This window comes from Mesoplodon densirostris, chromosome 1, assembly GCF_025265405.1.
Source record: "Mesoplodon densirostris isolate mMesDen1 chromosome 1, mMesDen1 primary haplotype, whole genome shotgun sequence".
In the NCBI taxonomy this organism is placed as follows: Eukaryota; Metazoa; Chordata; class Mammalia; order Artiodactyla; family Ziphiidae; genus Mesoplodon; species Mesoplodon densirostris.
In genome coordinates this window covers 143,400,941-143,417,329 of record NC_082661.1, presented here as the reverse complement: position 1 = coordinate 143,417,329, position 16,389 = coordinate 143,400,941, and the positions used below count along the sequence as shown (strand labels likewise).

At 43.2% G+C, this 16,389-nt stretch overlaps 1 protein-coding gene across 4 annotated transcripts in view; it reads left to right on the top strand.

Moving 5' to 3' along the window:
- The window catches only part of CRACD (capping protein inhibiting regulator of actin dynamics), a 315,539-nt gene that overhangs the window by 222,433 nt on the left and 76,717 nt on the right, over positions 1-16,389 (top strand). Inside the window, exon 2 of one of the 4 annotated variants that reach the window (XM_060109269.1) lies at positions 13,986-14,121. The exons of the other annotated variants lie outside the window; for them this stretch is intronic. Coding sequence (XP_059965252.1) covers positions 14,080-14,121 — 42 coding nt within the window. The 5' untranslated portion in view covers positions 13,986-14,079. The remainder of the gene's footprint in view (positions 1-13,985; positions 14,122-16,389) is intronic. 4 annotated transcript variants of the gene reach the window in all.

Below are 16,389 nucleotides of genomic sequence, written 5' to 3'. Positions count from 1 at the left end.
ATTTTATTGATTTGAGTCCTCTCCCTCTTTTTCTTGATGAGTCTGGCTAAAGGTTTATCAATTTTGTTTATCTTCTCAAAGAACCAACTTCTAGTTTTATTGATCTTTGCCATTGTTTTCTTTGTTTCTATTTCATTTATTTCTACTCTGATCTTTATGATTTCTTTCCTTCTGCTAACTTTGGGTTTTGTTTGCTCTTCTTTCTCTAGTTCTTTTAGGTTTAAGGTTAGATTGTTTATTTGAGAGTTTTCTTGTTTCTTGAGGTACGCTTGTATAGCTATAAACTTCCCTCTTAGAACTGCTTCCCATAGTTTTGGATTGTCGTGTTTTCATTGTCATTTGTCTCTAGGTATTTTCTGATTTCCTCTTTGATTTCTTCAGTGATTTTTTGGTTATTTAGCAACATATTGTTTAGCCTCCATGTGTTTGTGTTTTTTACGTTTTTTTCCCCTGTAATTCATTTCTAATCTCATAGCATTGTGGTCAGAAAACATGCTTGATATGATTTCAGTTTTATTCAATTTACTGAGGCTTGATTTGTGACCCAAGATGTGATATATCCTGGAGAATGTTTTGTGCACACTTGAGAAGAAAGTGTAATCTGCTGTTTTTGGATGGAATGTCCTATAAATATCAATTAAATCTATCTGGTTTGTTGTGTCATTTAAAGCTTCCGTTTCCTTATTTATTTTCATTTTGGATGATCTGTTCATTGGTGTAAGTGAGGTGTTAAAGTCCCCCACTATTATTGTGTTACTGTTGATTTCCTCTTTTATAGCTGTTAGCAGTTGCCTTATGTATTGAGGTGCTCCTATGTTGTGTGCATATATATTTATAACCCTGCTGCCAGGGGGCTGTAACTGTCGGGGAGAGTGGGCCCGCTGCAGAGACGACAGGCCCCCGCTAGCAACCTTCCCCGCCGGCCTTCACAGCCGTCCCGGAGCCGGTCATAGTGCACCGCTGAAGTGGAAATGCGCCTGGCGTCTGCCGGTCACCAACCAGGGGTCAGTCCCCCGCCGGGCCCACCCCCGGCCCCGCGCACCCCCCTGCGACCCCCTCCCCCGCCCGCACCCGCCTGCGGAGACGCGGGGGGAGAGGCGAGGGGCGGAGGGAGGGGAGGGGGAGGGGTCAGGAGGAACGGGGAACGGGAAAGATCCGCCGGGCCGCTGGCACGGCCAGATCCGCCGCCGGGTTGAGTCCTCCGGGCGGACTGCATGGACCCTACCCGTTTAAGATGTTTTTTAAGAAAGGAGTAAATGTAGCCTTGATGAGGTTATACCTGGCTGAGGTGGTTAAGTTCATGTTGGCAGGAGAGACAAGGGGCGTATTTTCCTCCTCTGAAACCCTAAAATAAGAGGTAGGAATTTGACGTGGAACAGAAAGGGATAATTTTGAAGTAGGACATAGGTGCAGAGTGTAACAGCCTAGCTTGGAAGGGTAAGCAGCTGCTCCCATTTACTTGAGGGTTTTGTGCCCTGCATTGGGGGTCCATGGACATCTTGATAGCAGAGAGAGGACCTGGGGAAAGATACAGGTCATGTTTGAGGCTGCCTACTTGAAATATGTGCCTCTGGCTGACCCCACACCCCTGCCCCCCCAATAATGTAAATTGTATGAGACCCTTATTCAGTAGTCTCTCCCCGCCACCAGCACACATAGATACAGACAAACACACACACGTGCGCGCGCACACCAGTGTTAAAATTTCAGGTCGTTTTTAGTGCTGATCCAGTACCTTCACTTCACAAGTGCTGTTAGTGTTAGAGATATGACTGGACTCCAGGTCAGCTGATTTTGCACATGGTAATCCTTTTGTCTAGAACAACCCCACCCCTATCTCCACCTCCTTCCCCCAGCTAATTCCTCTTCATCGTTCAGTTTTCTGCGCAAATGCACCTTCCTCGAGGGAGCAAGCTTTCTCTGGCCCCCTGAGCCTAGATCAGGACCCCTGCCGCCAATGTTCACACAGCTTCCGTAAAAGCAGGCCTGCATGCCTTGCCCTTCATCGTATTTCCAGCCTCTAGCACTGTGCCTGGCACATAGCAGGCATTCAGTAATTATTCATTGAATGAATGAGTACATGAATCCTGCCCTTGTTACCATACTGACTCTTCCCACTGTACCAGTCAGTGTTCGTCTAATTCATCCTTCAGTTTCCCATCATGATGAAGAGTATCGCTGTCCCTCTGACCTGCTGGAAAAGGAAAATTACACGGTTGGTGTAGTGAAACAGCATGTCACCAGTGAAATTACAGTGAAGCTCAGGCTCCCTGATTACCGTGTGTGCTTAGGTCCCTTGGCCTTGCTGCTTTTCAGAAGATGAAGTCAGAAAAGAATTATTTTACTTGATCATTTATCGTCTATCCATAGGAACCTGGAATGTGCTGAAATTGAACAGGGAGTAGAGAAGAGGTACAAAAGCATGAAATGCATGAAAATTAGGACTAAGCAGGAGAACAAATAGAGCTGGGCTGAGTAAGTCTGGGGGAAAGAAGGATGATGAATCAGTTTCGGCAATTATTGGAGATACAAGATGTGGGAGAGCAGCAGATCAGGAGCTAGGGTCCTCTTGTGAATACAGGTGCTTTCACTCATGAGTTGTGTGACCTTAACCAAGCCAGCCTCTTTATCTGTTAAATAGATATGCTGTCTTCAAGGATTATTATGAGGACAAAAAAATGCACGTGACATTACACTATCTGCTATAAAAAAGCACTTTACAAATGCAGGACATAATATTACTACTGAGATAAAGAAGTTGTCGATAACTAGCTTTTTATAATATTACTACTGAGATAAAGAGGTTGTTGATAACTAGCTTTCTATTTCCAGAGCATAGACCAAGACTAAATTGATTCCAACAGTGGCTAGAGAGGTTTTTTTGTGTTTTTCTAAATTTATTTATTTTTATTTATTTATTATTTTTGGCTGTGTTGGGTCTTCGCTGCTGTGCGCGGCTTTCTCTAGTTGCAGCGAGCAGGCGCTACTCTGTTGCAGTGCGCGGGTGTTGCAGTGTATGGGCTTCTCATTGTGGTGGCTTCTCTTTTTGCAGAGCACATGGGCTTCAGTAGTTGTGGCTCGCGGGCTCTAGAGCACAGGCTTAGTAGTTGTGGCCCACGGGCTTACTTGCTCCGCGGGCATGTGGGATCTTCCCGGACCAGGGATCAAACCCGTGTCCCCTGCATTGGCAGGCAGATTCTTAACCACTGCGCCACCAGGGAAGCCTGGCTAGAGATGTTTATGAAAAGATCTTTCTCCAGGTGGGGCATCTGAGGAGTGGAACAGATAGCATGGAAGCCCATGGAACCCCTACAGAATGTTAGAGGCAGGCTAGACGATTGCTCATCCCACGTGATCTAGGCATGGGACTGAGCCAAGGGGCGGAAGTAGATGATCCTTTGACTTCCAGTTCTGAGAATCTGTGTTTTAAGATTCCAAACTTTCCTCCTCTCCCTTGAATTTTTTATGATGTATCCTGTTTCTATTGTAATTATTAGGTGATTTGGTACTCTATAGCCTATTGAGTACCAAATATTTTCATAAACTACCAGAGTCCAGGATGAACCTCCAAGACGCCACACAATGTGTAATCTGACTTCAGGCTCTTCCAGCAACTCTAGTTTGTTTGATGAGGATAGTTAATTGCTCTTTAGCATTTCATTTGAATGAGACTCACGGATCCGCTTAGGAAGAAAAGTGCTGATCAATTACAATTGCCCTTGTTGTCATGGAAACAAGCTGCAATTGGACTATAATTATATTTCCTTATTCCTGAAGTGAATCCCTAATCATTGCCATGGTAATTACCCAATATCTATGGTCCCAAATTACATGATTCTTGTCCAAAAAAGACAAAGGACAAAGGAGGGCTGGCCTGAGACATGTGTTAACTGTGCAGCTGCAGAGAGTCTTCTCCTTTTTTGGGTGGGGAGAATTTCCCTCTGTAGGCTCCATACTCCAAGGTTAGATGATGTCAATGGGTCTTAGATGTGCCCAGAGTTTAGAGTAGTGGCTAGAAGACTGTATCAGGTAGGATGATTTCAGTTGTAACAGAAAACACTTCTACTGGTATCTTTCTTCAACAGTAATGAAATATATTATCTGATTCCTGATAGTCTGGAAGACTTTCCAAGTTCCAAGGTCCATTAATGAAGCAACCCAGCAACATCAGCAAGATCCAGTCTGATTCCTTTTTTTCTCTCGTATTTTCAGGGAGTAGGCTCTTGCCCTCAGGCTTGTTTCCTCATAGCTCCAAGATGGCTGCCACTGTTCCAGGTGTCACATGCAGACGACACAGACCAGGAACGGAAAGGGGGTCATCCCTGTCTGTGTCACATTTTATTCATGAGGAGACCTTGCCCAGAAACACCTCCCCCAGCGAACTTTCCCTCCCTTTTCATTGTTCCTTTCACAACAGACCCCACTGCAAACAGTAGTTCCAGACAACAGAACTTAAAATGAAGATGGCTCTGCTTGACTCCTCCCTGCGCTCCTTATCACTAACTGCGCAGTGGGTGAAGGATGGAAGAGCATGTCTAAGGGATAACTTTGTTTTGCTTTCCTTCTCACCTTCCCTCTTTACTGTCACCTTCCAGTGCCTAAGCTCCAGGCCACAGGCCCATCACACACCCTCTGTCTGATCTCTACCACTTCTGCAGATAAGCATGGGCATAGAGCACTGGACCTGGGCTTGGACATCCTAGGAGCATGGGGCGTGTCATCCTTTGCTCTCAGGCAGCAGCATGTGCCACCAGGAAAGAAAGGCAGCCTCTTGGGGGAGAAGTGATATCAGAACACCAGAGAAATGTTCAAATGAGCTGTCCATGCAGATGGGCTAGGTGGGAAAGGAGAATCAATAGGAGATCCAAAGGCATAGTGTGATGGCTGTTTTTGGTCATTCAGCTGTTAGCATCCTGTTCTTCTTCTCAACAGCACCCACATTTCCTTTCAGGGAATCAACTTTGCCTCACTGTGTGCCCTTATGACAGGACATAGTGCCTGCTTCCTATGACAGAAGCCAAAAGGGCCAGATCTTTTACATGCCCTCCCGCTGAAGCCTGGCATGAGCATGTGACCCAGCCTGGCCCATCAGTCTTTGTCTCCTAGGGCTTTGACTTGGCAGGTGGGTCCGGGAAGTAAGGACACAACCACGAGAGCAGCCTGTAACTGGGCTCTTCCCACGGTGTGATGGCCGCTGTGGTTCCTGATGCCTAGACCTCTCTTTACCCCTGTCTTTCTCCAAGCTTTGACTCTAGCTTTCATTGTCCTTTGAGCCCTCACTGTTCATCTACTAGATTTTCTTTTGGTTGAGTGAGACAAAGTTAGTTTCTGTTAACTTGCAACAAAGAACTATAACTGACACAGAATGAAACCTGAAAAACTTGGTGAGAGAGAGAGAAGGCATGAAATAGAAGGTGGGAAACAAAGCCTGGAGCAGTTCCCTGGTTTGAGTTGAAAAGGAGGCCCGGAAGGAACCTTTAAAGGTGCTGAACATCCTGACTTGCCCACCCTTTGGCTTCTCAGAACTTTCTCTTATGGCCTCCTACATAGGCCTGCCCTCCCTGAACAATACCCACCATCAGAAAATGTTCCCCCTCCTCCCATCAGTATGTTTGCATCATGCTTTCACTCCCTCAGTGACCTCTCCATGGGAAACACATCCGGTTAACTACCCTTCAGTGTTAAGCCTTTACTCATCCATTGAAAGAAAACTTATTCACAAACTTTATTTGGTAAAGTTCTGTGGGAGAAACAAAGATAACAGATGTGATCCCTGCCCTCACGCAACTCCTAGTACTGTGGTGGAGACAAGATGATACCATTATCATTATTAGAATCACATCTGTGGAGCATTTTACAATATGCAAAGCACTTTTATTTTCCCTCTCATTTAAGGCATGATGATAGTAACCATAACATAGACATGTATGTAACAAGAGATGCATGCATAGGGCTTTCAGTGGGAGAAAAGATCCCCTTCTTCCAGGGAAATAGGAAAGGCTGTGTGGGGTTGATAAGATGTGAGCTGGACCTTGAAGGATGGATAGGACCTGAACTGAGAGATTGGCATTGGGCTGTCCATCCATGGGGAGGAAGAGCCCATGCAGTGATAGAGCCCAGAGAGGGTATTAGGGGAACTGAATGGTTGGGTTTGCCTTACAGGATGTTTGAAGTAGGGTAACATTTGATAATCATCGGTAACACTTCTATAAGAACTTAACTCATTTAATCCTAACAAAAGCTCCATGAGGTAGGTCCTATTATCATCCTCATTTACAGATAAGGAAACGGAGGCACCTGGAGGTTTAGTGACATGCCCAAGGCTACACAGCTAGAAGTGGGAGAACCAGGTTTCACAAGGAAGCACAGTGGCCTGAGTCTGAGCGCTAAATCCCTGCACTGCGTGGACTCTGTTTCATAGAGCCAGAGTGGTTCAGTGTCCTTAAATGCCAAACATGAAGAGCGTTAAATGCCAAGCAACCATTACAGCTTCATCTGGTAGGACTTTAGCAAAAAGGAACCACTAGAGGTTTCTGAGCTGGCAAAGTAATTGCTTGAAGATTGATGTAGGATTGGAGAGGAAGTGGACTTGGAGAGGACTTCAGTTGGAGACCATTTACAGGTGTCCGTCGTATTACAGAACTAAGCAGAGGATCCTCTGAGGGCCGTCGAAAGGCCAGTGAGTGTTACTGCCACTGTCCCCCTGGTATCAGTTCTGTCTTGACCGAGTCTCTCCCTTCACCTCCCAGGGCCTTAGCTTCTTGGACCAGAAGGAGTCCAGCCGTGGCCTCCGTGGTCACAGAGTCAGCAGAGACTGCTGGCTGCGCCAGGGCTGCCGCTGCCCTGGGTTCGCAGCTCCCTCTCCTGGTGCTCGTTTCCATTAGAGACCCACTAGAGATGTGACGAGCAGCTCTCCGGGCTTCCAAGCACAGTCGTGGAGGAGGGTGGCAGGCAGAATCCAGTGCAGGCCTAAAATGGGTCTGGGAGCTCAGGATTTGCAGTCCTACTCATTGATTTCTGTATTGTTTTTGAAGGATTTCTGCCTGTGAAAGGACAAATAGTTGTTACTCACTAAGGTCTTTTGCACAATACCTTTCCCCTAACCTGGGTCTGACCTTACTTACAAAATAATATAGCACAGAAGCTGAGGGATGTTCTTAACACAGAAATAGGAAAGATGGGAGTTTTGTGGGAAATGCTTGATGAGTTTGGTTTTGTTCATGTTGAGTTTGCAGAGACAGTGGGATAGCCAAGTCGCTGGAGACACCGTGGGTAGAAGAGAGTGTAGTATTGGAGTTAGATAGACAGTTATTAAAAGTGATTGTTAAAGCCCAAAGAGTAGCCTCAGGTTGTTCTACCATCTCTGCCTTTGGAAAGATAACCAGGGAAGTCAGTGAAGAGTTGAGGAGAAGATGAAAAGCTGGCCTCCCTGGGCTGATTAGAAGCCTCTGATTAGATGTTTGGAATCCCAACCTCTCTGCCTATAACACTATCATCAATGACAACAACAACAAAACCTTTCTTTGCATAAAGGCCCCAGGAACTTCTGCTCTTTGGACCTCTAAGTCCTAACGGACCATTTTTCTGGTGTCTGTAAGTCATGGCTCTGCGATTCTTCTCTAAGCTTGTGAAAACTGTTCCTCAGAGCCCAGTGTTGTCCCAAATTTCCCAAGTGGGCCTCTTTTCCTCTCCTTCTAGAGTTTGCTTTTCCCACATGTGCTTGACAGTTGACCTCAGATCTTGTTTACATTAAGATGTCTGTTAAATGACTGTATGGACAATCCTTCAGTTACAAGTTAAAAATCTGGGGGATTTTAGAGGTCTTTATATATCTCACAATCGATCAAGAGGCTACTCCGTGTTCTAAGCATCACAAGAAAAGGTTCCCACACAGCAAGTCCCATTTCTTCCATCTGAGCAGATAGTCTGAGGGTAAGTTGCGGCACTGAGGCTCAGAGGCCCCTCGCCTCTTGACCCACTCATAATAAATGGAAGGGGGGAGAATTGGCCTACTGTGCAATCACTTGTGAAAGATCTTTAAGTGTCAAGAGTAAAGAAGTCCAGGTGAACTCGGCTAAGGTACAATTTGTAGTAAATTGCCCCTCCATCTCCTAATCATGTAGTTTATAGTTCCCAGCTGGTTAAGGACAAAGATTCCCACCAAACTCTTTGTTCATTAGAACATAATTTCAAGCTGAGATCGCCACACGTGGGCTATTCAGTTTCCATTCCAACCCTGCCTCAAAATCTGGAACTTTGGGCAACATTCTTACCCACTCTTTGTCTCAGCTTCCTCTTCAGAGAAAAGGAAATAAATCTACATTGTAGAGTTGTTTGGAGCCGACATTGGTAACCATGATTACCAAAGATCTAAAGTTACACAAAGTTCCAAGGATGTAATGTTCACTTGCATTATGTAAACTGAATTATTTAGAAGAGAGTGTTCATTAGTGTAACTAATAAACCAATGACCATTCTCCTGCACTGTTTCTTCTCAGAGCTTTAAAAAGGGACAAAAACCAAATACAGGAAGAAAAAGGTACAAATGTTTTTTATCACTTTGAAAAGTAGTCCTCTTAAGAACAATGGCCTTATCAAAAAGTAGGTTCTGTCATGTGTAGAGACTTAATAAATATCAAAACATTATTTAGTTACTTTCACTTCTGACTATGATGAAGTAGCTTGTAGCAAATCGGTGCTCCCACCAAGAACAACTGGAAATACATATAAAATATTAAAACAGAGACATCTGTTTGAAGGTGTCAGATTGCTGCTAAGGCACCAGACTTGAGCAGTGAGATCCTGGAGAGAAGGGAGGCCCACTGAGTTGAGACCAACTTTCTGCATATTGCTTCTCTCCTGTTGGCATTAGTTGACTCTCAGGTGCAGGTCAAGAGACCAAAAAGGCTCAGGGTAGCTACCAAGAGGAGGAGAAGGCAGCAGAGCTGTAGGCAATCTCATGGAGCTGGGAACACAAAAATTAGAGTTTGAGGCTACCATGACAGCCAGGACTTGAGGGACTAAGTTCCCCCCAAGAGCAGAGAAGCCCAGAATGAACCTAAATCTAGGCAACAGTTTTCCTTTTGAGGAATCTGTTGATACAGCTGCACAGGAATGCAGGCTGAAACACAGGGCAGTCTATGGTGCTGGAAAGACAAAAACTGGAGTTTGAGAATCCACCAAGGAGAAGGGCCTTAGGAAATAACACAGATTCTTAGTTAAGACTCCAGGAGGCCTGTACCCTACAAGTGGGGATGAAGCAGAGGTAGTCTGAGCCTGACAAAGATTGCTAACCAGCCAAGATCAGCTTGGTTTCTGATTGGATTGAGGTGTTTTTGTTCCTTTGCTGCTTGCTAGAGGAGCGAGCAAGTCCTCTCTGAAAGGAGAGAACCCAGCCTCTATAGTTTTTTGTGCATTATGTGCAGAATTCAATTAAAAAATTACCAGGCAGTTAAGAATCACACTGTGAGGAAAACAAGATAATAGAAATAGACCCAAAGGGGGCTAAGATATTGCAGTTTCAGACAGAGCCTTTTAAACAATTGTGGTTAATATATTCAACAAAATAGTTGACAAGGTGGATAATTTCACTAGAGAACTAGAATCTGTTAAAAAGGATCATATGGAAATTCTTTTTTTTCTTAACATCTTTATTGGAGTATAATTGCTTTACAGTGGTGTGTTAGTTTCTGCTGTATCACAAAGTGAATCAGCTATACATATACATATATCCCCATATCCCCTACCTCTTGCGTCTCCCTGCCACCCTCCCTATCCCACCCCTCTAGGTGGTCACAGAGCACGGAGCTGATCTCCGTGTGCTATGCGGCTGCTTCCCATGAGCTATCGATTTTACATTTGGTTGGAAATTCTTGATTTGAAAAATGCTACTGATATTAAGAACTCAGTAGGTAGTTTTAACAACAGACTGGACACCACTACAGAGGATTAATGAGCTAAAAGCTAGGTCAGTAGTAAAATCCAGACTGAATCATATTGAGTAAAAAGAACAACAGATACAGAAAAGAGCATGAAAGACATGTGGCTCATGTTGAAAAGGTCTAACATTGGAGAATCAGAGGGAGAATAGAGAAAAACGGGGCAGAAGCAGTATTTGAAGAAATAATGGCTGATAATTTTCCCAAACTGATGAAAGACACCAAGCCACAGGTTTAAGGAGTATTATGTACCCTAAGCTAGATAAATTAGAAGAAATTCACACCTAGCCACAACAGACTAAAACTGAGAAAACCAAAGACAAAGAAAAATCTTAAACTCAGCTATAGGAGACAGACTGCTTGTCTTTTCAAAGAAGCAGTAATATAAGTGCATCTATAGAAATTCTATAGCTAACATCATAACTTAAGGTAAAATATTGAATACTTTTTTGTTCAGTTTGGGAATATGACATAGTCCACCATTACCACTTCTGTTTAAATTCATATGAAGATCCTAGCTAATTGCAGTATGGAAGGAAAGGAGAAAGGAAGGAAGGGAGGAAGGAGAGAAGGAGATTGAAAATGAACAAATAAAACTCTTTTGTCATAGATAACATGATTGTATACATAGAAAATCCAAAAGAATCAACAGTCATATTATTATGATTAACAAATAAATTTAGCTAAGCCTAGTTATAACATCAGTAATCAATAACCAAGTGATACTTTAATATTCTGCCAATAAACAATTAGAAAAATAAAAATTTTAGCCTATACCATTTACAGTAGATTTAGAAACATCAAATATGTAGGAATAAATCTATCAAAATATGTAAAAGACCTCTATACAGAGAACTACAAAACATTATTGAGAGTAAGTAAAAAGGATCTAAATATTAATAAATGAAGGAATATCCAGTGTTCATGGATTTAAAGATTGACTATTGTAAAGATGTCAGGTATCCCAAAGTTTATCTATAGATCCAATGTCATCACAAAAGTAATCCTAGGAGTGCATTACAGTCTGTGTGTGTGCGTGTGTGTGTGTGTGTGTGTGTGAGTTTATGTAGAAATGCAGAGACAAGAGTAGCCATTTGGAAAAAAAAAAAAAGCTGGAGAACATAAACTGCTAGATATCAAGACTCATTAAAAAGCTATAGTAAGTAAGACAGTGTGGTATTACTGCTGTAAAAACAGACAAATAGACCCGTAGAACACAGTCCAGAAACAGGTTCACACGTATACAGTCATTCAATTTATGGCAAGTCACTCATTGTCTTTAAGCGTCAGTTTCCTCATCTATAAATAGGCTTAATAATAGTGCCTTCCACATAAGGTTTAAATATTATATATCACAAGGATTTAGGTGTTATATTAAAGAAGTTAGCACACATGGAGGGGACATAGCAAGTGCCCAGTAACATTTAGCCAGTATTAATATTACCACTGTGACTACCACTATTATTATAATTATCACTACTACTACTATTACTATTCATTTTCTCTATTTTTCAGAAGGTCATCTGGAAGTGGGGAATGTGGGGACATTAAATCCTGGTTGGCAACAAGGAATATTTGGGGCAACACAGAAGAGCAGGAAACTGTCAGTTCTTAGCCTTCCTGGAAAAAAGAATTAGAGCAGAGAGTTAAATTTCATGAATCAGTCAAAAGATTGACTTGGAAACTGGAAGGGAACTTGGCCTAGCTCTGGTGTATAATGTACATACAGCTGTGAGACATTAGTAAGCATTTCTTAAGCATCTAAAGTGGACTTGTCCATATATGTGTTTATAAGAATATGTGAGAGCCTGCGTGCGTATATAAGCCATTTGTAAAAACACTGTGTAGAAAATGAAGTCAGTTACCTCTTTCATCTGAATCATGGCCAGGGATCTGAGAAAAAAGTTTAGACACCATATTAAAAGGTTTGATCCATAACTTTGAACGGAAAGTTTATTTCATAGCATCTTTAGGTGAACTTGGAAGTTCATTTTGTAGCAAAGGTCACAAAGTCTCTGAGGACAGGGAGATAGTGGTACATTTAATTTCCTTTTCATATTCATATTCATATCCTGAAACAATGCCTCACATTTCATAAAGTGGGTTGCTGCTATATAGTGCCTTGTGCTATTTAGCCGAAGGCTTACCCATTATTCCAGCTATTTAGTGTCTCCAGCCCTCCCATATTCCAGCCCACATGGCATTGGCATCCTGTCTTCCTCTCCCACTGATCCGCCCAAACCCCATCTCACTCATGGGAAGGAATACTAGAGACCTTCCACCACTTTAAAACACTTCAGCTGCCTGGCCTGGGATAGTATTCAGCAGATCTGAATTGTTTCTTATGCTACAACTTCTATTTAGGCGACTTTAAATAAGGTTATTTACTCCCTAAGTTTTATTTGCCACAAAATATTGGTGATGAGATAATGAAAGTAAAACTCTCAGCACAGTGTTTTCATCAAAGTAGGGATTGGTGGTTATTATTATTATTGCTGGGGGCTTCCCTGGTGGTGCAGTAGTTAAGAATCTGCCTGCCAGTGCAGGGGGACACGGGTTCAATCCCTGGTCTGGGAAGATCCCACATGCCGCGGAGCAACTAAGCCCGTGCGCCACAACTACTGAGCCTGTGCTCTAGAGCCTGTGAGCCACAACTACTGAGCCCGTGTGCCACAACTACTGAAGCCCGCGCACCTAGAGCCCATGCTCTGCAACAAGAGAAGCCACCGCAAGAGAAGCCCACGCACCACAACAAAGAGTAGCCCCCGCTCCTGGCAACTAGAGAAAGCCGCGCGCAGCAACGAAGACCCAACACAGCCAAAAATAAATAAATAAATGTTAATATATATATCTTATTATTGCCGAAGATCACATAGCCAGGAGGCTCACATCCAAGTCTTCTGTTTCTAAACCTCATATGCTTTGTTACCATGCTGCTCGTAATTTGGCAAATTCGATGAAAAAATTTGGTACTCAGTCTTTCCAAGTAGGTCTAAACTTGGTCAGGACCCTGCCTGCTGCATTTCTGTAATTCAGTTCAGAGGTACAGCTGGAGGCCCATTTCCCCCAGTACTACCTCTTCTTTCTTGCCCTAGGTCACTGATAAAACCTCCAGGTGGAACCCCTTTCTGGGGAGGGGAGAGGGAGAAGTGGGGCTCTCTCACCCCTGAGAGAGCTGCCTGTGTGCCTGGCATCATGGAAATGTGCCTGCCTTGCCTTATGGGGAGTGTGTGATTCTGCCCCTGTGTGTTCCTTCCCAGAGGTAACTTAATTTCCAAGATCAAGTAAGGAACAGTTGGTGTCTGCTGCTTCCTCTTCCTGCAGTTCACCCAGCCTATACCTCACAGTCAGGTAGAAGTCCAGATTTCCTTGACGTCCAGACTCCTTTGAAGTCCAACCTTTCAACTGAAAAGTGTTTATTGTTGGGTGCCTACCACCTATAAGCTGCCCAATGCATGACACCCATTAGAATCTCCTTAACACACATTTCTCCTCCTCTTCTCTGAATTCCTAGAGTCTCGACAGAGAGGCTCTTTATTCCTGTCGTCCCTATAGCAATTCCAGTCCTCATCAAGTCTTTGTTTTAGATGTATATATCTTTCTTCCAATTTGATTGCAATCTGAAAGAAAGAAACTCTTGCCTCTTACTTCTAGATCTGCATGTTACTTAAAAAGTACTTGTTGACAAGACTTTACTGGGCTAAAACTGATAGTGACAGCTCATCAGGAGAAAGGCTCCTACAGTTAACATTTCTGAAGTGCCTTCTGTCCTGGGTTCTCTACAAACAAGTAGCGGTCTGAGTTCTCCCACTGAGTGGCTCTGAAACATTGTTGTGTTGGAGACATGCTCCCTTATTCCAGTGGGACCCTTCTGTCTACCCAGCTACTTGGCTGACCTCTCACAGAAAAGGACACCATGCTGGAAGTGCTTTCTGAATGAGACAGGGGATGTGGGTGGAGTCCCCTAAATCCGGAAGAAAAGGAAATTGAATTGCCAAAAGGAATCTTATCATCCTAATAAAATGAAGCACATGATTTGCATTCCAGGTCCTTCAACTATTCTGTGGGAACCCGGGCGTTTTCCCATGACAGTATTTTTATCCCTGATGGGGGAGCAGAAAGTGAGCAGACAGTTCAAGCAATGTCACAGGACAACATCCTGGGCAAAGTCAAAACTCTTCAGGTAAGACAGCTTGAGATTGGAAGGTCAGAGCCATAGGGAAGGGGCCCAGCTATGGAGGGAAGTGGGGAAAGTTCCTAACTTGGCCTTGAGTAGTGGATTGGGAGGTCCAGGGGGTAGCTCTTGGGGAGAATGTTTGCTTTCTCAAACCTCACTCCGTTTTCTGGAAGCCTCTGTCCACCTGTGAGAGGTTCACTATCACCGTTGTACCCACCTACATAACACCCCCTCTCTTTTTCTCTCAAGTTGTTCCCTCATTTTTAACTGGACTTAATGAGGACAAGTACCCTAGAGAGGCTGCAGAACTTGGGTGAGAGGAAAGAGCTCCTAACCATTAAGTGTTGGCCATTAATCCCTGAGCACAGGGTTGACTGTCAGCTGAGGGTATGCACAGCAAGTGTTCCCTTTCCAAGTCTCCATACTTGGACAGTGAATGGTGAGACTCTTTATTATTCTGTTGTGTTTGTAAATCTGGCTGCCCTGAGCCACCCTGTCTCAGAGGGGTGCTGTGAAGCTCTTCAGCTTTGCTCCTGTTCACACTGCAGAGTTGGGCAGTTTTCCTACATAAAATTGACTCAGATGGTAACTCCTTAAGAATGAAAATATAATAAAATAATTTTTTACTAAATGAGATTGAAATAACGGGAAATCCAGGAAAAGCAAGGGGAGCAAAGACCCTTGGGATCTGACCAAGTAGGTTTGCCCGAGTGCTCAGTAGAATTCACTCACCCGACAGAAGTGCCTAAGCAAGCACTTCTCTGAGCTGGGGGTGGTTGGAGGCAATGCAGACTATGAACAGGGGGCTCTAGTCTGCTGGTTTCCATCTAAGTCTACCACAACGAATGAACCAATAAATGAATGAGTGAATGAACCAGCAAAAACATAAAAAAATAAAGGGGACAGCTGGCTTGTATAGCTACTGACACTCAGATTTTTCTATTTTCTTGAAATATTCTTGTTTCTACTGGTTATTAGCTATGTATTTTGTGATCTCTGTTTGGTTACATATTCCACACACGCTCAGCTGAATATAGCATATGGTGAGGTGGGAAATAGCCTTTCCCAACACCCTGAAACCACACCCAAACTTGCCTAGATCTTTGTACCTACCACACCACTGCCCAAGGCCATAGTCCTGCCCTCAGAACTAACCTAGGCACTTCCTTCAAAGTTCAGCTTTCCTAACTAGCTCCCCCGTTCTTGGTTCTTGCTGATTGTACTGCTACACGTTCTATAGACTCAGAAGAAAAAGTAAGTTGTCTCTTTTCATAAGCTGGAGAAGGGGGAAGGGTGTGACGGCCAAAGAAAACCTTGATCCCCTTCCTCCTTACCTTTCCTTCTTGAAGTCTTTTATTTCCTGGAGTATTATTGCTACGAAGTAATGAACCCTCATAATACTCCCTTTCTAAGGGGAATGACTTACAGGTTTCAGTCTACAAAACAACTGTATTTTACAAGGGCTTTCAAGGAGTTCTTTAAAAATTCGATAATAGTCTGTCATCTTAAATGGTATCAGCTTTGTAATGTCACACCACCTGCCACTGCCACTCCAAGAAGTGGGTTTGGAGTTGTAAAAAATAGATAATTCCTCAGTATTGAAAATACAGAAACTCAATAGAAATATGTGAATGCCAGTTGTTTGTCTTAATGATGTAAGCCATAAGTTTAAAGTATCTGATCTCATAACTAATAAAATGTAAAACAACTAACTTCCCTGAAGCAACAATTCTGTTAAAACAGGAGAAGAAATGTGAGTAAACCAGAATAGCTGTCTAATTTAAGTGCTCTCCTTTGGACACTATCTACTCATACAAGGTCTGCCTAATTTTGCTTCTGCTGCATGGATTCACAAGCTTCCTTACAGCTCTAAAGTTATGTTTTTAAACAATAAAATAAGAGACTTTTGCTCTTCGAAGAGGGAAATGGGGACCGTTATCATAGCAAATGTGATTTTTGGAGTGACATAAGATATAACTGTATCACCCCCAAAAGACTGTGCTTTATTTTTCAGTCGACTAAGCAGTATGTTCCTGGTAAGTCGTAGAAATAGTAGTTAACTTTATTAACTTGCATGAATGCTTTGCATTTTTCCATAAAAACGTTATGCTGGTATTGATGCTTAGTAAGCAGCATAAAAGACTGCCCCCTCGTAGACTCCAGCATGGAATGAGGGTGTTTAGTTACGTCAGAGGCATGTATGTTTTTTATGTCTGAAATTGTCTTTGTGTATGTGTGTATGTTTATTTTAAAAAGAGAGAAGTAATGGCTAAC